At 45.0% G+C, this 20,723-nt stretch overlaps 1 protein-coding gene and 1 long non-coding RNA gene across 7 annotated transcripts in view; one reads left to right on the top strand and one right to left on the bottom strand.

Moving 5' to 3' along the window:
* Positions 1 to 12,877, top strand: part of LOC122460815 — an 84,345-nt gene extending 71,468 nt beyond the window's left edge. The window contains exon 3 of the long non-coding RNA XR_006282331.1: positions 12,486 to 12,877. This is a non-coding gene — a long non-coding RNA (uncharacterized LOC122460815). The remainder of the gene's footprint in view (positions 1 to 12,485) is intronic.
* Positions 1 to 20,723, bottom strand: part of SMOC1 (SPARC related modular calcium binding 1) — a 197,510-nt gene that overhangs the window by 82,425 nt on the left and 94,362 nt on the right. For all 6 annotated transcript variants that reach the window (XM_043517476.1, XM_043517479.1, XM_043517475.1 and 3 more), the window contains 2 exons: positions 17,506 to 17,605; positions 9,410 to 9,457 (listed from right to left, as the gene is read on the bottom strand). In XM_043517476.1, the coding sequence (XP_043373411.1) occupies positions 9,410 to 9,457; positions 17,506 to 17,605 (148 nt within the window). The remainder of the gene's footprint in view (positions 1 to 9,409; positions 9,458 to 17,505; positions 17,606 to 20,723) is intronic.

Genomic DNA, 20,723 nt, shown 5'->3' with positions numbered 1-20,723 from the left:
CTCCCTAGGTAATGCATTCCAGTGCTTCACCATCCTCCTTGTGAAAAAGTTTTTCCTATATCCAACCTAAACCTCCCCCACTGCAACTTGAGACCATTACTCCTCGTTTGGTCATCTACTACCACTGAGAACAGTCTAGATCCATCATCTTTGGAACTCCCTTTCAGGTAGTTGAAAGCAGCTATCAAATCCCCCCTCATTCTTCTTTTCCGCAGACTAAACAATCCCAGTTCCCTCAGCTTCTCCTCATAAGTCATGTGTTCAGGGTCCCCTAATCATTTTTGTTGCCCTCCACTGGACTCTTTCCAATTTTCCCACATCCTTCTTGTAGTGTGGGGCCCAAAACTGGACACAGTACTCCAGATGAGGCCTCACCAATGTCAAATAGAGGGGAACGATCATGTCCCTCGATCTGCTGGCAATGCCCTTATTTATACAGCCCAAAATGCCATCGGCATTCTTGGCAACATGGGCACACTTAACTCATATCTCTCATCCACTGTAACTCCTAGGTCCTTTTCTGCAGGACTGCTGCCTAGCCATTCGATTCCTAGTCTGTAGCAGTGCATGGGATTCTTCCGTCCTAAGTGCAGGACTCTGCACTTGTCCTTGTTCAACCTCATCAGATTTCTTTTGGCCCAATCCTCTAATTTGTCTAGGTCCCTCTTTATCCTATCCCTACTCTCCAGTGTATCTACCTCTCCTCCCAGTTTAGTGTCATCTGCAAAACTTGCTGAGGGTGCAATCCACACCATCCTCCAGATCATTTATGAAGATATTGAACAAAACCGGCCTGAGGACTGACCCTTGGGGCACTCCGCTTGATACCGGCTGCCAACTAGACATGGAGCCATTGATTACTACCCTTTGAGCCTGACAATCTAGCCAACTTTCTATCCACCTTATAGTCCAGGTTACATATTACTGCTGTCTCTGCAAACTCAGCTAGGATTCTGAGAATCAAAGCTGCATTCATTCTCTGGCTTCTCCCCGTCCCCCACCTGTGCTAAAGGTTCTGCAAGCTAAATTGTGCTCTCAGTTATACCTGTGTAAACCACTGGCTTTCCACAGCTATAATGGATTGGAATTTAATGAACAATTCTGTTGAGAATGCTCAAGAAAAAGGATCCATCTCTCTCTCGGCACGATGGCTCTTTACAGGACTAGATAGAATAAGGAGAAGTTCTCAGGCTCCTTTGAAAGTCCCAGCCTTTGTCATTAATGTGTGTTGATAGGAATGAATTTCTAAACAAGCAGATCTGCAACTTAAGGAGAGATCACTCCAACAGAGTCACTTTTCAAAGGAGAGCCATATAAGTATACATTGGAGCTGGTCAAATCTTTCAATCCAGTTTTTGCTAAAAGATGAACTTTCACCTAAGGTGTTTTGCATAAACAATTCAATTTCAATTAAGTTTGATTTCCAAAGAAATTTTTTTTTAAATCCAGGTTTACATTTCATTGAAAAATAAAAGTGGGTGAGGTAATATCTTTTTGATTGGACTAACTTTTGTTGCTGAAAGAGGCAAGCTTTTGAGCTACACAGAGCTCTTCTTTAGGTCTCTTTCGCCAACAGAAGTTGTTTCAATAAAAGATATTACCTCACCCACCTTGTCTCTCTAATACCCTGGGACCAACACAGCTATAACACTGCAAGCATTGACAAGTTTTTAATTTTATTGCAGGGTCACACCCCTCTTAAGGTTGCCCAACATTTCCCATTACAAGATCCTGTTTTCAGTTACTTATAACTTTGTCAAACAAAGTTTACCATGCCAGGTGTCAGCCTGAGCCTGAATTTATTTATTTAATTTAAATTTCAGCCAGAACAGTTCAGCTGTTTCCAAGAACAAGGCTAGTGAAAAAATATGTTTTGCACAAGCAACCTGAATTCTGGTATTTCTTAACTATAGAACTTGACTTTTATATTTTTAAACAGTATTTTGGTATGGAATACATATATCCACATGTACAAAGAGACTAACAAATTACATTTTGTACTACAGTCAAAGCTAAACTTGGTTGAATATTTAGATTAATAGGGCCACTTTGCTGAGTGATAGTACATTGAGTTGTTCAGTGGGTCAGGGGTCAGTTTACCCCTTGAAAAGAAATCTATGACAAACTCGGGTATTTTCTAGGTTTTTTTTTTAAGGTTACAAATTATACCCAAGGCTTGTTTATCTTGAACAGAAAAGGCTAAGAGTGCATAGACAATCTCACTTGCACAAATCCACTTAAGTCACGATGGAACTGAGCTCTGTTGCCAAGAAACCATTCCCATCTCCCCCCTTCTTTGTCTCAGTCACTATCTGTTCCTCTCTCTCCCTTTGTCCTGTACTTTTTCACATGGGACATCCTTCTCCCCAAATTACTAGCCGTAAGGTAGTTGTGTTGCACTGATTTTCCCGCAACTGCTTCTCAATCTGCCTTGTTACCTTGATTAGTGTTTTAAGAGACAGTTGAGCAGCTCAATTCAATGAAGAGATATTGGAGGAGGAAAAGGGTGTTAAGATGCTGCCCTGTGTTTTCTTCTTCCCCAGCCAGCCCAATGGGCTGGGACCCTACATGATTCAGAAGGCCCAAATGAGGAAACATTCCAAATAAGTGGGTGGTAGCAGCAAGTCAGCATCCATTTACATTCTGCAAGAAAGTGTCCACAAAGTTTCCAGGCAAGTAAAACACAGTCCATGCTTTGTAAGATCAATTACCAGACATCCTACTGCTACAAAGTAGTTGTACCATCTCCCCCGGTCACTACAGGACAGAAGAGATTTGCTCCCCCCTGCAGCTGCCACAAGCTGTTAAGGAGTGTACAACACAGGGACTTCTCATATTTGGTTAGCTTTCATAACCAGGAAACAATTTAGAGGCAGTGGACACCCAGGCTGGGCTTCTGTAACTTCAGGGACAAGTTCAAATTTGGATTTCCACCTTATGTAACCAAGAAGGGACCGGTGAATGTGTACATCAGAAGGGAATCACCACATTTCAGCTTATTAACCCCCTTCCATTGTGTGGGACTCTCCACCTGAGGCTAAATGTTATTAAGCCTGGTCTACACCCAAAACATAGGCCTACCTAGCTGCGCTGCTCAGGAGAAGGAAGAATTCACACCCTTAAGAGACTAAATTAATCCAACCTAAGCCCCAGCCAGCGTAGACCCTGCTATGTTGATGGAAGAATTCTTCCTCCTAATGGGATGGATTTACTAGAGTGATGGAAAAACCCCTTCCATTGATGTAGCAAATGTCTATACGATGGTGTACAGCACCGTAGTGTAGATGTCAGCTAATACATCTAGGACTTACACTCCACAACCACTCACAACTAGATTCCTTCTAAACCAGGGGTGGGCAAACTTTTTGACCCAAAGGCCACATCAGAGTATAGAAATGTTATGGCGGGCCATGAATGCTCATGAAATTGGGGGTTGGGGTGCAGGGCGGGGGTGAGGGCTCCGGCTGAGGATGCAGGAGGGTGCTCTGGACTGGGAATGAGGGGTTTTGAGGGCATCAGGGGGATGAGGGCTGGGGAAGGGGGTCAGGGATGCAGGCTCCGGGCAGCGCTTACCTCAAGCAGCTCCCAGAAGCAACGGCATGTCCCACCTCCAGCTCCTACATGGAGGCACAGACAGGTGCTTCTGTGCACTGCCCCTTCTGCAGGCACTGCCCTTGCAGCTCCCATTAGCTGCAGTTCCCGGCCTTTGGGAGCTGCAGGGGCGGCGCTTGGGGCAGGGACAGCGTGTGGAGCCTCCTGGCTGCCCCAACACATAGGAGCTGGAGTGGGGACATGCTGCTGCTTCCGGGAGCTGCGCAGAACAGGGCAAGCCCCGGACCCCACTCCCTGGCAGGAGCTCTAGGACCAAAATTAAAAATGTCTGAAGGGCTGGATGCAGCCCCTGGGCTGTAGTTTGCCCACCCCTGTTCTAAACAGATAGGTGAATTAATGTCAATATACTCAGGGGGTTACTGCCAGCATGCTAAGCTTTTGTTTGGAGAGTTCCATTTATTTGAAGTAATCTAAAACTACCCTCCCTTGGGTTTGCCTGAGTGTGTTCTCCCCTTATTCCTCTGCCTCTTTGAAGATAGCTGCACAACCAGTAGATATCAGTTTGTAGTATAGGAGACTTCTGGAGGCAGCACTCTTGGGGGAACAACCCTCAAGAGGGGGAGTGACAGTCTGTGTCAAGAATGCAGATTTGCCAAGCTGCCACCCTCCCCATATGCAAGTCCTTCTTTAAGCCTCACTTCTTCCATGGAGCCAATGCAAAGGGAGCCAGGTCAAAACATTTAACGAATAAAAACACCTCCAAGGGACTCCTGGCTTCCCCAGCATGCCACGTTTTCCTCATTCTGATCTATTGGATTGGAAGCTGTTTGCCCAAAGAATGTAGTTTTGTGCATCTTGTACAAGGCTGAGCACTTTTCATTGTTTACACTTAGTAGAGCTGGAAATCTTAGTGATCTCATCACAGGATAAGCCTCTTCTGGCATTACCCGGGGTTACATTTCACTAACATCATAGGACCTTTCCCAACTTGGAGGAATCTCAGATACTGTTTCCAGCTTTTGCAAAAGGAAACAAAACAGCTCTTGAATATTATACTCAATGGTAACGTAGTTTATAAAAGTGAAACAGGAATTTAAATGGTTCAACACTATTCATAGTGATAGGGCTCTGACAGCTCATCTAGAACATATTTACCCTTGCTTTGCATTATTCTGCTGAGCCTCAATTATAAATCAAGCCTAGTTTCCAGTTTCCTTTACCCAGATGAGTAAAAGAATGACCTAAACACCTATTTAACAACATCCAGGAGAAACCGTGTCAGCTTACATTTTCATCTTCATTTGAAAGCCATATCCCTTCTAGCTTCCCTCACCACACTTATTTAATTCACTCATTTTGTTGCCAGTTCTAAGCAGGCAGATTGAGAGATTGTATGGAGATCAAGAGTGACACAGCCTGCATGTGTTTGCTTTCCACGCCCTCCGTCTCCTGACTGGTCTGCTTCCTAAAACCTCCCTAATGACCAGGAAAAGCACTGCTCATTGCTGGGGTTTGCAGAAGCTGGTGCGCTGAGCTCTTGAGACCTTGACATTCCATGGGAGGAAGAAGGAAGTTTCATTTTGTTTCATTTCTTTGCATGTTTTGTTTTGAACCTGTGCCACAGTTTCCCTTTGCCTGAAAAGGGCCATCCTGCATTCTTCAAGCAGGGAAGAAATCCAATCATGTCAGCTCCAAGGATGCATTTCATTGCCTTTCAGAACAAACACTTCACAGTGTGGGACAGCAGTGAGCTCACAATAGTAGGGACAGCATGAAGCTTCTAGGATAATCAAGGTAACTCAGCAGAGTAGGAAGCAGATGGGGTAAATCAGTTTAGACAAGTTCCTCATGACAAAGTGCTAGTGATTTAGAGTTAAGGGGTTTCCCATGTAACAAGTACAGGGCACATACAGGAATGAGGAACAGATAGGGAGAGATCAAAGAAGAGACCCAGAGATATTAGATATCCCACTCACACCCAGACAAAATGGTCCTGGGACCTTCTGCGGAGAGGGTACTGGGGAACCCTCTACCACTTGCCCAGGTAGAGGTGAAAGTATAAATCCTACCACCAGCCCAATTCATAGGAGGCCTCCTATTACACCACTCAATATATCTTTGTCATTAAAGACCTTCCCTTCTTTATTTAGAAAATGAATTAGTGGAGTGCCCTTACCTGTACTTGGAAGAGGACTAGTGTGGACCCATTGCTAGCACACCTGTATAACCAATAAGATACCAGTATAACTTATCACATGGGTGGCAGAAAACAGAATGTCTGTCTTCCTCTTCAACTGCTGGAGAATGAAGGAGGAAGGGTCACAAATCCACAGACATCTAGACCAGTGGTTTTCAAACTTTTTGTATTGGTGACTCCTTTCACACAGCAAGCCTCGGAATGTGACCTTCTCCCCTTATACATTAAAAATGGGGGAAGATAATATTAATGGGTGCTGAGGGCTGTCAGCCCCACAGAATGTACAGCTCATGACCTCCATGTAACCACCTTGAGGGGTCACGACCCCCAGTTTGAAAACCCCTGATCTAGGCCAACCCAATAATAATACAGAGGCATAAGCACTTTGTATAGTGCTGTGGGTGGGAAGAGGAAGAGGGTCACATACTCTCCCACAGCACAAATACTCGGTAAGGCTACAGTACAAGCAGGTCTTCATAAAAGCTCAGAAACTGTACAACAAGACTAACCCTGAGCAATTTGGGGAGACTGGTTCTTTATCGTACAAGGTCACGTGACTGAGCTGATGCTCTCGTCTTAATATCTGAAAGTTCTCCGTGATTAGTCAGTTCTTCCACAAAATTGCTAAAGCCGACTTAATCCTCGTCCTCCACTAGCACAGTGATAGGTAGGACATAAGAATCTGAGTAGACTAAAATAACTTGCCAAAATTAACACTAATCGGTGAAACATTTCAGCTGATCTGAATCTAATTTTTTTTTTTTTTGGCCAAACAAGTTTTTTCAGCTGAAAAAACTTCTGAGTAGAGCTGGGTGAACAATCAGCAGGGCCAAACCCCAGCTGCTCCTCAGGTTCTGCTGGATCTGAGCTCAGTGCTCTGGCCTGCTCAGGAGCGGGTGTTCCGAATAGAACGGGGTGAAGTTTTACAGATAAAACTTATTTCACACACACACAGAAAGATTCAGGTCAACTGAAACATTTCACAAATAGGTGTCTATTTTAGCAAGTTATTTTGGTCCAAACACTCATACCTTTTGGAAATGTCAGAATCTTGGAATCATAGAAACGTAGGGCTGGACGTGGAATAGCTGCAACAGCAGACACACACCCACCCGAGATTAGCCAGTAGCCTGGCGATTAGGGCAATCACCTTGGATGTCGGAGACCAGGGTTCCCAAGTCCACGAGCAGAGATTCAAACCAGGGCCTCCCACATCCCAGGTGAGCACCCTAACCACTTGGCTATTAGGTACACTGGGGCACCACAGCTGGTGGGTTTATGACTAGTCCCTCATTTCTTTTGTTTTTAAATAAAAGTGCCTGAAACTAAGCATTTCATTTGACCCCCAAAAAAGCTTTTCCACCTTCAATTAATCAAACATTCCTACTTCAGTTCCACCAGAACTGGAGTTTTTCTTTGATTTTTCAGAACTGGCAGGAAACAAAAAACAAAAACAAAACGTTATTGGCACAATTCTAGTTCCAAGTACTCCAATATCTCCCCCATGGAGCTCTCTGAGCTCTCCTAGGAGTTTTGCTAACTAGGTCCAACTGCTATCCCAATGCAGATGACTGATCCGAGGAGGCCCTATTTTTCTGAGGATCCCTAGGATCCAGGGAAGACTGTCACATTGGGGTCTGGCAGGATCCTTTCGTTGTGCAACCTCCTTTAAGCCACCATAAGTTTTATGACCAGAAGGGACCATTGTATTCATCCAGTCTAACCTCATGATTAACCAAGGGCAGGCCACTAGAACTGGAAGAAATGCCTTAACCTGTAGAAGCATTTCTGATTGTTCTGGACAGGGCCCCTTTACAAGAGAACAGGCCCTTTCAGATTGGGATTTTGAACCAAGGGCACATAGGGATTTCTCTTGCACTACTATGAAAACACATTTGTTCTATATGGAGCTGCCATTCATACCAAGACCTAAAGTAACTGATCCAGAACACACAGACATCTCCCCTCCCCACCCCAAAACTCACTCATGAGTCTTATAATTTAGCTAGTGATGCTATAGAACTGTGTACAAGCTTTTACTTAATGACATGGAGAAAAGGGAGAAGTTGGTTGCATGACTGCATAAGCAGGCAGGAACAGAGGTATGGTTAGAGAGGTTGGGGTATTTATATTGGGTCTATGGCATGTTGGGCTGGAGGGAATTGGATTTTTCCCTAAACTGCCAGCTCCAGCTCCAAATGGTTCTGCTGTCACATGGCTAAGTACAGCATATCCTTGCCACGGTGCTCCGCAGAGGCAACAACAAAGAGAAGTGATACATGATTCTTACAGGCAGGGTTAGCCTTCATTTTACAGTCTCCTCCTCTACCTACTCACTCATTCCCTCCTTCACCCAAGCGGTTCGAAAAAAGAGAGCACAAGTTTTCTCCCCATTGCTCCTTCTGCCCAGTGGAAATTAGAGTGGTACCAACTGCCTCAAACTCTAGCCCTGCGCTCAGCAGATGAGACTAGGACAGAGTTGCAAGTTTCCAAGGGTTCTATGATAATCCATGCCCTAAACAGTAACTTGATTTACTTGTACTTAAGGCTAGACCCACAAGGCATCTGAACATACATTATTAATATATCATATTATTCAGAGCTTCAGATTTAACACATTTACAGGTTTACAGAAACATGCCTTTGCCTAAAATAAGAAGCAGGCTGACCAGTATTCTGCATTGTTTTATCTGAGAAAAGCCAAATATTTTCCATGCACTTCTTCTTTCCCCTGCCTCAAGGTGAGCCACATAATATCTTGCTAAGAAATATCCTACATGTGCAATATACGCTGGTGAATGTACACGGAGAGAGAAGAAATGCATTCTTGAAATTTATATTGATGTGACTAAAAATGTAACAAGTCCCCCTTTCTCCAAAGCCTCCTCAAAAAAAGGTCAACAATGGCAGGGATGGGGCCGGGAATCAATGATTTCCCATTAACACTTACTGCTCTCCAAACCCCATCCCATCAGCATCTATTATCCTGTTCAAGATTTTTCAAACTGGTTTTACAAGCCAAGGAATGTGTATAACAATTTAGGAGTAGAGGTGACATTTCTAGTCTTTAGCTCAGGGAGGATCCAGCATGGAGAAGGGAGCTATAGGGGGAGGATGGAGTGGCAGAGAATTCTTCCGTTTAATGATTTCCACAAAAGAATTCATGCAGCAGCAAAGGGCTTAAGGGTGCCATTTTCTCAAGCATTCAGCCTAAATCTCCTTCCACTGCATTCAGTGGGAGTTTTACCTGGCAGACACTTTTGAAAATCTCACCTTAAGTAACTTGCAACAAGTATCACATCATTGCTCGTGGCTCCTAGTCCTGTGCTCTCACCACTAGACTGCATCTTTTTCTGGGTGAGCTTAATAAATAAAAGTGTTAATAATAAACGAAAAAGCAAACAAATGAAGGTTAGTCTGAATCTGTTGCCCCTCCAGAAGACTCTAAAAACCCTGTCCGCCTCATAAAAGCGGAGTTCTATCCCATGAGGACAGCGTACTGGACTTGATGCCACTTTATTCCACATGCTTTTGGAGTAAGTGCAAGACTGTCTCTCCAGGGCTTTGTTTTAAAAACAGAGGTGCTATTGGGTCTCAAGAGGTCTGGCTGGGGAAACCTAATCAAACACACACTTTACTGAAACACAGAACTCCACTCACCTTTCCTCCCCGAGTTACCCTGGCTCGATGGTTTATCAGTTACTGAACCTTAAAGGGGGAAAAACAAAACAAAAAAATAAAGACATGGTTTGTTTAGAGGCAGCATGACCAAACAGCACATACACACAAATATACTTCAATAGCCTAATCCTCAGGGGTTGTTTTTACCTTCCAGCAACTCCATCTAGAGTTCTAAGACTCCACTCTAGGAGTCCATGGCAAACACGCAAGGAAGCACAAGGAACAGTTTTAGGCATTAAGGCTGTCAAATCAGGGTCACATTAAACAAAAGCTCCTTATGCATTGTCTACACTATACGGTTTCGTTGACAAAAAACAGCGGAAGTGTACACACTACAATGTTCCTTCTGCCGACAAAACTCTCCTGCTTTGCCAGCAAAATAAAACCACCTCGACAAGAGGTATAGAGCTTTTTGCAGCGAAGTTAATATTGACAAAATGTTAGTGTAGACACTGCGCTTGGTTAGATCACTGTCAACAGCCTCCAGGAGATGTCCCACACATTGTTCCCTCTAAGCTGTGGGTGTGCAAACAGATCCTAACCTCACGCACATAGCGAAACACTGTGCGCACAAATTTGCACAGAAGAAATTTTTTGCGCACATGGCCTGTCAAAAATTAAGAGGGAAAATTGGTCCCACAATGCCCATCACGAGCGCTCTGGTCAGCAGTTTCAACTCCACTGCCCTGAACCCAGGTACACAGGCATCTGTCCCTTCTACTGCCCTTTAAAGGCCTGGGAATTTTTGAAATTCCACTTCCTGTTTGCTCGGCGTGGACAGTTCACATCCCATCTTCCCAGCTGACCATGGCAGTTCCATGGAGCAAATGTTCTCCCGCTTGGAGTAGATCTCCTGCTGAGTTGTTGTATCTACTGGTCCTGGGGGGAGGAGGCTGTGCAGTCCCAGCTCCACTCCAGCCATAGGAACTTTGATCCCTATGGTCAAATTTCTCCTGGCGTGTGGGATAAGGGCTATGAACAGAACATGCAGCAGTGCCATGCAAAGATAAAAGGAGCCGAGACAAACTTACTAGAAGGCAAGGGAGGTAAGCCATAGCTCTGGTGCTGAAAATCTGCTGCTTCTACAAGAAGCTGGATGCCATTCTTGGTGGTGACCCCACCTCTACGGCCAAGAGCCCCGTTTATTCTTTGGTGGGGCTGGTGGTGGCAGACAGCAGACTCAACCCCGAGGATGAAGTTGTAGACTAGGAGGTTGAGTTGAAGGACAACGTGGAGCACGCTGCAGGGTCATCCAATGGCATGGCAAGTCAGGACCTCTTTTCCACTTTTGGAAGGGCATAATGAGTGGGGTCCTGCAGGAATCAGTTCTAGGTCTGGTTCTGTTCAATATCTTCATCAATGATTTAGATAATGGCATACAGAGTACACTTATAAAGTTTGTGGACAATACCAAACAGAGGGGCTGAAAGTGCTTTGGAGAATAGTATTATAATTCAAAATTATCTGGAATTGGAGAAATGGTTTGAAGTAAATAAGATGAAATTCAATAAGGATAAATGCAAAGTACTTCACTTAGAAAGGAGCAAATCAGTTGCATACATACAAAATAGGAAATGACTGCCTAGGAAGGAGCCAACGGAAAGGGATCAGGGGGTCATAGTGGACCACAAGTCAGATATGAGTCAACACTATAGGAAAAGAAAAAAAAACAAAAAAACCACATGATTATGGGATGTATTAGCAAGAATGTTGTAAGCAAGACACGAGAAGTAATTCTTCTGGTCTACTCCATGCTGATTAGGCCTCAACTGGAGTATTGTGTCCAGTTCTGGGCGCCACATTTCAGGAAAGATGTGGACAAATTAGAGAAAGTCCAGAGAACAACAACAAAAATGATTAAAGGTCTAGAAAACATGACCTATGAGGGAAGATTGAAAAAATTGGATTTGTTCTGGAAAAGAGGAGATGGGGGACACAACATATTTCAAGTACATAAAAGGTTGCTACAAGGAGCAGGGAGAAAAATTGTTGTTCTTAACCTCTGAGGACAGGAAAAGATGCAATAGGCTTAAAATTGCAGCAAGGGAGATTTAGCTTGGACACTAGGAAAAACTTCCTAACTGTCAGAGTAATTAAGCACTGGAATAAACTGTCTAGAGAGGTTGTGGAATTTCCATCATTGGAGATTTTTAAGAGCAGATTAGACAAACACCCTGTCAGGGATGGTCTAGATAATACTTAGTCCTGCCAGAAGTGCAGGGGACTGGACTAGATGACTTCTCAAGGTCCCTTCCAGTCCTATGATTCCACTCCGGGGGTGTCCCAGCAGTCCATCTGTGGCACGCATGATGCAGGAGAGGAAAGCCCTGGTAAGGGATCTTTTTGATTTGATGCTTCTCGGTTACATGAGATAGAGCTGTCCTTTGCTCTGAATATTCTAGAAGTGGGTGAAGGGATAGACATGTACAAGACTAGCTGTGTCTGAGTGTGCTCCACATTCCCTTGTGCAGCTAAGCAGTGCGGCAGAACAGTGTTTTAAACACAGACCAAGATTTCAGAGGAATCCTTCAGAGAGCTCTAGGTAACTTTCCTGGAGGTACTCTGCAATCCTTTGGCAGAGCTGCTTTGTTCCTTCCCCCATTGTAGGAAACTCCTGCGCCACTCAGCAATCACTTGTGCAGGGACCAAAGCGGCACATAGGCAAGCTGCATAAGGACCAGGTCTGAAGCCGCACACATGCGGGAAATGCACTCTTGCATCTTCGCTTACCCTCAGGAGTGAGATATCAGCTTCAGTGACCCTTCCATGGAAAATGATGGCAGAATTTACAATATTGTCCCCACTTGCCTGCACTTATCCCCTTAAATAAAGAACAAACCAACCAACCACCTAGACCCTTTGTCCCACCTTGACCGCCCAACTCCCACCCGGGCCAAACTCACTATGTTTAGGGTTTTCGTTGAGATGTGTGCTTGTCAAGGGACAGTGAGAAAGTGATTTGTATGTTAAGAGGTATATTTTAACTATATGATTCAATGCTTGGTGTGAACTAAAGCAATCATGCTTCTGTGTATTGTTTCTTGTGCTTCTGCAGATGTGGCCTTCAGGGGAACCCCATGCACACCATTGGAGGGCATCCACCAGATAAGGACGCAACCAAGATGGAACAAGGAGGACACATTCCAAGAGGTGCTCCAATCCTCATAGGTCGAGGGTGGGGGGGAGGGGAGAAAAGAGCACAGGGAGTGGAGAGACCCTGAAGGAAAAATTTAAAATAGAAAGGCAGGACAGAAAGGAAAGTGAAGAGTGCATTGTAAAAGGCCAGGAGTAGATGATAAAAGTGATGGAAGAGCAAACAGATATTGAAGCCCTTAATCACGCTCCAGGCAGAACACATGAGTGCTTGCCTCTCCCCCTCTCGCAGCTGATACAGAATTGCTTTCTGTGCCCTCCGAAAACTCCTCCCACACATTCCTTGCAACTTCCTGGACCATCTCAGTATCCTGTTCACTCCACACCTTCAGACAGCCTCCAAAATGATAGTTGGAGTTACACACAGTTCTGAGAGCCTACACTGCTCTGCCCACCAAGCCTCGTGTGTGTGTTAATTGGTATTTAATAAGAACAAACTCTCTGAAAGATCACCAATCTTCATTTGTCTTCTACACAAGGTGGTTACTGCCGATAGTAATACCTAGTGGCAGTCTGATCATTTGCTGACTACAAATCCTAGTCAGGAATCACCATAGTTTTCATGCAAGGCATCAAGTTAAAGCATGGCAGAGTGCTGTGTAGAGCACCAGCAATGTGTCTTTCATCATCAAAATGTTGTCTCAAAGCCTTCCTGATTCGAATAGCCCCCCATTGTGCCCCTTTAATAGCCCTAGTATCTGGCTGCTCAAATTCAGACGACAGATGATCCGCCTCCATGCTCCATCCTGGGAAAGCTTTTCACCCTTAGCTTCACAAACATTGTGGAGCAAGCCTCAGGCTGTTATGACCATGGGAATGTTTTCCTCATTTAGGTCTAATATGCCATAAAGGCAGCATCAGCATGCTTTTAATCTGCCAAACGCACATTCCATGGTCATTCTGTACCTGTTCAGCCTATTGTTGAATTGTTCCTTGCTGCTGTCCAGGTTTACCTTGCAAGACTTCATGGGCCATGGAAGTAAGGAGTACACTGAGTCTCCTCAGATCACTATGAGCATTTCAACATCCCCCACTGGAATCTTCTGGTCTGGAAAGAAAGTCCCTGCTTGGAGCTTTCTGTGCAAGCCAGTATTCCTTAAGATGCGTGTGTCATGCACTTTCCCAGACAACCCCACACTGATGTCTTGAAACGGTCATGGTGATCAACAAGCACCTGCAATATCATAGAGAAGTATCCCTTTCTATTGAAATACTCCATCGCAAGATAGTCCATGGCCAAAATTGGAATATGCATGCTATCTATCGGCCCTCCATAGTTAGGGAATCCCACTGCTGCAAAGCCATCTACTATTTCTCACATATTGCCAAGAGTCACAGATCTTTGTAGCAGGAAGCAATTAATGGCCCTGCTCACTTGCATTAAACACAGCCCCAACGGTCAACTTCCTGACTCCAAACTGATTTGCAACCGACCAGTAGCAATCTGGAGTTGCCAGCTTACACACCATGAACGCCATGCACTTCTCCACTGACAGGGTCGCTCTCATTTTGATATCCTGGTGCTGCTGGGCTGGGGCAAGCTCTGCACAGATAATTTCCACATTTGAAAGTTCTGCGGCCACTGCTCGCCATCCCAGACCTGCATAATGATGCGATCCCACCATTCAGTGCTTGTTTCCCAAGCCCAAAAGTGATGGTCCACCATGTTCAGCTGCTCTGTGAAAGCCCAAAGTAATATGGTGTTATTTCTTTTCAAGGCACACAGCAGGTCAGGCACCTTGGATTCCTGTTCAGATTGGGAGCTCATGATATGGGATGCATGATCAGCTGCAATGTGTTCATAACAGCGACAACAGTAGAGAGCAGTGCAGGATCCAACCTTTCACACAGAGAAGGTGGGCACAGAGTAAACAGGGGGCTGTTGAAAAATGCTGTCAAATGCAGTCGGAAGCCCATGAAATGCCGGGATGGAAAGAACTGCATCATGGGACATTGAGTGCACACCCACAATGCACTGTGATCCATCCTGCCTTCCCACAACTCTTAGCTGCAGAAGGGGCAAGTAGCACAGTGGGATAGCTACCCACAGTATACTGCTCTCACTGTCAACACTAGAGCACCAAGTGTGGATGTGCTCTGCCAACAGAAGGAGTATTGTGTGAACACACACAAATGATGTAAATATACTGTTTTTTGATTGTTGGCTTAAACTTGCATCAACAAAACTCCGTAGTGTAGGCAAGGCCTTAGTATTTGGGCCCAGTGGTTTGAAGGGACTTAACGTGGCAGCAAGTCAGTAAGAAACCAAGAGTAAATCCAAGGGAGGTCTGGGGCAGGATCAGTAAGTCACTGGAAAGAGGGGATATGAGAGGACCAGTAGATTTGTAAGTGTCAGGGCGAAAGAAAGCATCAGATGGGAAAGAATCTGAGCAGGTGCAGTATGTGCCGTAGGTGCCGACTCCCTGGGTGCTCCAGGGCTGGAGCACCCAGGGGGAAAATTTGGTGGTTGCAGAGCCCTCATCGGCAGCTCCCCGCCCTGCGCCCGGCCCCAGCTCACCTCACCTCTGCTCCGCCTCCTCCCCTGAACGAGCTGCCCTGCTCTACTTCTCCGCCCTTTTCCGCGAATCAGCTGTTCGGCAGGAAGCCTGGGAGGGCTGAGAAGCAGGCAGTGACTTCCCACTCAGGCTGAGGTAAGCTGGGGCGGGGAGTGGTTCCCCTGTGCCCCCCCCCCGTTACCTGCTGTGGCATGGGCGGCCCTCCTCGCGCCCCTCACCACCCCAGCTCAACTCCGCCTCCCAGGGCCTGAGCGGGGAGCCGCCGCCTGCTTCTCAGCCTGCCTCAGCTTCCCTTGGGAACAGCTGATTTGCGGGAAGCCTGGGGGGGGGCGGAGAAGCAGAGCCAGGCGGCGAGTTCAGGGGAGGCGGCGGAGCGGAGGTGAGTTGGGGCTGGGGGTGGGGTGGGGAGCTGCCGGTGGGTACTCTGCACCCACCAAATTTTCCCCTTGGGTGCCCCAGGGCTGGAACACCCATGGAGTCGGCGCCTAAGGCGCCACTTTTGGCCAGTTAGATTTAGAAGCCCCTTTTAGTTTCTAAAAGGGCTTCTAAATTTAACAACCGGTTCTAGCGAACCGGCTCCAGCTCACCACTGGCTCCCTGTACCTAAACTCCATGTGTTGTCTCAAGTTCCAGCGTTCTTAGCCAGGCATCTGTGCAACTCCTGGTTGGGCAAAAATTTGACCTCCCCAATTCTATAGCATAATGCACCGAGCTCCCTCATTACCATGTGTCATCTGTTAACATGATCACGCCAAATAATAGAATAAAAAAATTGTTTAACTTCTGTTCTATTCTGAATAAGGGACAAACAGCAAGGCGAGTGTGAAGAATACAATCAAGATAAACACATTGGGTGTGCATATCGGCAGGCACAAGTCCATAGATGTACGAGGAGTTTATATATGGCACTTCTGAACATAATACAACATTGATCATTAACAGTATTTCCAAATCCACTTTTTAGTGAGGAGATGACATGGGGACCCAAACTTTTTCAAAATCAGATCTGGGTGCTAATGAGCTACACAAAAGCAGTCACCCATCCGCCCATCCCAGGGTGCTGTGTGCGCTACCTGCCAACTCATGGAGCCAGAGATTAGGATGGGAAAAACCAAGGCCAAATGAGTATGTACAACCCCATCATTAAAAGACCCAATCTTTTTTAAAATATTTGAAGTATTTTGCTTTAGAGGGTCTGCTATCATCTGTAATCAGTTTTAAATGTAAAACATTAAAATTCTGAGTGTTGAAGTACAAGACTCTCACCCTACAGTGTGCCATCTAGCTACAGTAACCAATAGCAGAAACTGGAGCACAGTCTCCCTAGCACTCTAACAGCAGCAAGCTAATTGAATTGCTGCCTTCGTACTCTACCTCTAGTTATCTCACATTTGCCCCAGTGGTCAGCGTTTGATGCCATTAAATCACCCAGTTTGCCAGCTTTCAATAGTATAGCCATGATACAAAGGAGAGCAGCACTAGTTCAGTGGCATAGCCAGGAAATTTTCTCCTCCATCTTCTCCAGTCTCCACCATCACCTGTGTATACTCATACACTGTTCATTCTGCTGGACATTCAATACTGCTCCAAGACACCCTCACCTCTGAAGGGATCATCCCTCCAGAGACAAGTGTAGAACCAATGGTGCTTTGAATGGCTGGGATGAAGCTCGTTTTATAGTGTTTCCAGGCATTGCTACAAGCCACTCACTTTTTTCCCCTTGGAGTAAAAAGTCTTGCTAAACCTGGACATCCATGTAAGACAGAGCTGCTAGAAGTGGAACAGCAGTGATGTACACCAAAAAGGGTAAGCATGTCAGTAAACTGGAGGAGTGAAAGTAGTTCACCACTTGAAAGTTGTGCCCATTGTGTTAGGAAGCTCTGGTGAAGCTCTCAAGAGAAGCTCAAACTTTATCTTGTCCTTCTGCACTAATTGAATAGTAGCGAGCTTTACTTCCCACAAAGATCTTACCATGTCTACCATACTTAAAACTGTATTGCCCCATTCTTTAAACACTCCCATTAATCCTTGAAGTATAGTTAAATAAAAAAAATAGCCCATCCCTGGATTCCAGGTTGCGGTTCCACTTTCCTATCTTAACTATCTTCAGTAAATCTTTCACTGCATGGCTGCATTCCTATCAACCCTGGAGCTGCCACAACCCTGAGAGAGAGAGAGAGAGAGAGAGAGAGAGAGATTGGGAACACAATTTGCCATATGGCTAGGGTGCACACAACTGATCGGGAGTAGTGGGCACAGCTGCAACTTTAGTTTGGCAAATTGGTAAAGTCGCTCACAAATACTGAACTAGTGGCACTAGGAACAGAACAGCTCCCCCACCCCTTCTCTTCCACCAATATTTAAAATCAATCAAATAAATGCTTATTTAATCCCATGCCACAGTACCTGAACATACAGGAGTTTTATTCTGAACAGAAGAGCCGCTGATGGGTTTGCCATCGGGAGTGACACACCAACAGTATCCGGTGTAGGTATGGCATTGCACCTGTTCGGGAAAGGAAAGAGCAATGACAGACTTCATTTCTCAAAGTATCCTCCACAATGCCCTCCTACCTTAGCTCTTGTGCATTCTTGCTTATCCAGCACCTTAAAAGTGAACTTCAGCTTGGGAGGCCCATCACTTCAACATGGGAGATTGTGAATAAAAAAAAATGCTTTTTCAGTTTTGGCAGACACCAGTTTGGACAATGGTGGTACTTTATGTTTGGCTAAGAAAGGTTCTTCTCCTTTATTCTAACCAATTAGCCAGTCTCCAGATCAGGGCTTGAAGCAACTGGCAGAATCTTCTCTGAAAACATAAGAATGGCCCTACTGGGTCAGACCAAAGGTCCATCTAGCCCAGTATCCTGTCTTCCAACTGGCCAGGTGCCCCAGAGGGAATGAACAGAATAGGTAATCATCAAGTGATCCATCCTCTGTCACTCATTCCCAGCTTCTGGCAAACAGGCTAGGGACACCATTCCCGCCCATCCTGGCTAATAGCCATTGATAGACCTATCCTCCATGAATTTATCTAGGTGTTTTTTTGTTTGTTTTTTAAACCCAGTTATAGTCTTGGCCTTTACAACATCCTCTGGCAAGAAGTTCCACAGGTTGTCTGTGTTGTGTGAAGAAATACTTCCTTTTATTTATTTTAAATCTGCTGCCTTTTAATTTCATTTGGTATCCCCCTAGTTCCTGTGTTATGAAAAGGAGTAAACAAACACTTTATCTACTTTCTCTACACTAGTCATGATTTTATAGACCTCAATCATATCTCCCCTTAGCCATCTCTTTTACATTTTATCTATGGTGTGTTGCATTACACCTCACTCTGGTAAGTAAAATGGTGGCAAGAATAAATATGAACCAAAAGAAGGGCCATTCTCCATACATATAAACTGATATCATTGGTATTTGTACTATCCCTCTCTATTGCATGCTGGTTCAATAAAGGCTTCCCCAATCCCTGCCACCACAATCCCGAGGCCCAACACCACTCTGAGTGGCAGATGTTTGTGAGCACAATAGTTTTTTCCAGTCACTGGACAAAGTGGTATAATAAAGGCCTTATTTTGATATTGACACTTCTACAGGTGAGTTTGAACACTCTCCATTTACCGCACATTAGCATTCCAGCTTGGCAGATAGGAACAACCAAAATATGCTTGCATTTGTGTATGCCCATGGATTTTAAATAAATACTTAAATGCTTCAGATAAAACAGTCAAAGCTACCAGGGTGGTATCCCTAGCAATGTCAGCATGGGTTTATGGTCAGGTGGCAGCACAACTCTTAACACATTAAACTAAACCATTCAGATGTTCATGAAGTAGTCAGCAGCTGGCTGACAGTCACACTTTTTCCACTTCATATTATAGACAAACAAAAGCACCCATTACTCAAGTGGTTGTGTTAATGCTAAGCTGTTTTTGCATTGCACTAAAAGACAGCATTTGAACTCCAACCACACACTCTCAACACTAGCTGGGTTTGCATAGCAGTACTTCCAGTATCTTAATGGTGGGCATGTATTCACAGTAGACCACTGTAAACTTAGAGAAGACTCCGACTAAGTTCTGCAATGAGAACAGCATAAGAACTGCTGGGCTCGGTCTGTCCATCTCTTTTTCAAGCCTTCTAAACAAAGTTCATCAGTCCTCTCCACATCAGGCAGGATAGTGGCACTGACCCACTATTGCCCTTCCTTCTTTAGGGACCACTTCAGACCTAGAGCATTTGTAGTCTTTGTCCAATAGCTAGACCCAATTTCCTAAAGTAGCTAAGTTTGGTCAGAGACTATGAGCAGCTTTTAAAAGGCTTTGCATATTTCACATAAAATGTGATCTAAATTCAAGTATAAACCCAGCGCTGTGTGTGTCTTGGGTTATACTAACTTACAAGGCAATCATTTGCCTCAAGCCAAACCCACATCTTGTGATCAAAACCAACAGTAAGTACAAAGAAAAGGAGTACTTGTGGCACCTTAGAGACTAACAAATTTATTAGAGCATAAGCTTTCGTGAGCTACAGCTCACTTCATCGGATGCATTTGATGGAAAAAACAGAGGAGAGATTTATATACACACACACAGAGAACATGAAACAATGGGTTTATCATACACACTGTAAGGAGAGTGATCACTTAAGATAAGCCATCACCAACAGCAGGGGGGGGAAGGAGGAAAACCTTTCATGGTGACAAGCAGGTAGGCTAATTCCAGCAGTTAACAAGAATATCAGAGGAACAGTGGGGGGTGGGGTGGGAGGGAGAAATACCATGGGGAAATAGTTTTACTTTGTGTAATGACTCATCCATTCCCAGTCTCTATTCAAGCCTAAGTTAATTGTATCCAGTTTGCAAATTAATTCCAATTCAGCAGTCTCTCGTTGGAGTCTGTTTTTGAAGCTTTTTTGTTGAAGTATAGCCACTCTTAGGTCTGTGATCGAGTGACCAGAGAGATTGAAGTGTTCTCCAACTGGTTTTTGAATGTTATAATTCTTGACGTCTGATTTGTGTCCATTCATTCTTTTACGTAGAGACTGTCCAGTTTGGCCAATGTACATGGCAGAGGGGCATTGCTGGCACATGATGGCATATATCACATTGGTAGATGCGCAGGTGAACGAGCCTCTGATAGTGTGGCTGATGTGATTAGGCCCTATGATGGTATCCCCTGAATAGATATGTGGACAGAGTTGGCAACGGGCTTTGTTGCAAGGATAGGTTCCTGGGTTAGTGGTTCTGTTGTGTGGTGTGTGGTTGCTGGTGAGTATTTGCTTCAGATTGGGGGGCTGTCTGTAAGCAAGGACTGGTCTGTCTCCCAAGATCTGAGAGAGCGATGGCTCGTCCTTCAGGATAGGTTGTAGATCCTTGATGATGCGTTGGAGGGGTTTTAGTTGGGGGCTGAAGGTGATGGCTAGTGGCGTTCTGTTGTTTTCTTTGTTGGGCCTGTCCTGTAGTAGGTGACTTCTGGGTACTCTTCTGGCTCTGTCAATCTGTTTCTTCACTTCAGCAGGTGGGTACTGTAGTTGTAGGAATGCATGATAGAGATCTTGTAGGTGTTTGTCTCTGTCTGAGGGGTTGGAGCAAATGCGGTTATATCGTAGCGCTTGGCTGTAGA

The sequence above is a fragment of the Dermochelys coriacea genome, chromosome 6, assembly GCF_009764565.3.
Source record: "Dermochelys coriacea isolate rDerCor1 chromosome 6, rDerCor1.pri.v4, whole genome shotgun sequence".
NCBI lineage: Eukaryota > Metazoa > Chordata > Testudines > Dermochelyidae > Dermochelys > Dermochelys coriacea.
Note: the sequence above shows the minus strand (reverse complement) of the source record. Positions and strands in the feature narration are given on the sequence as shown.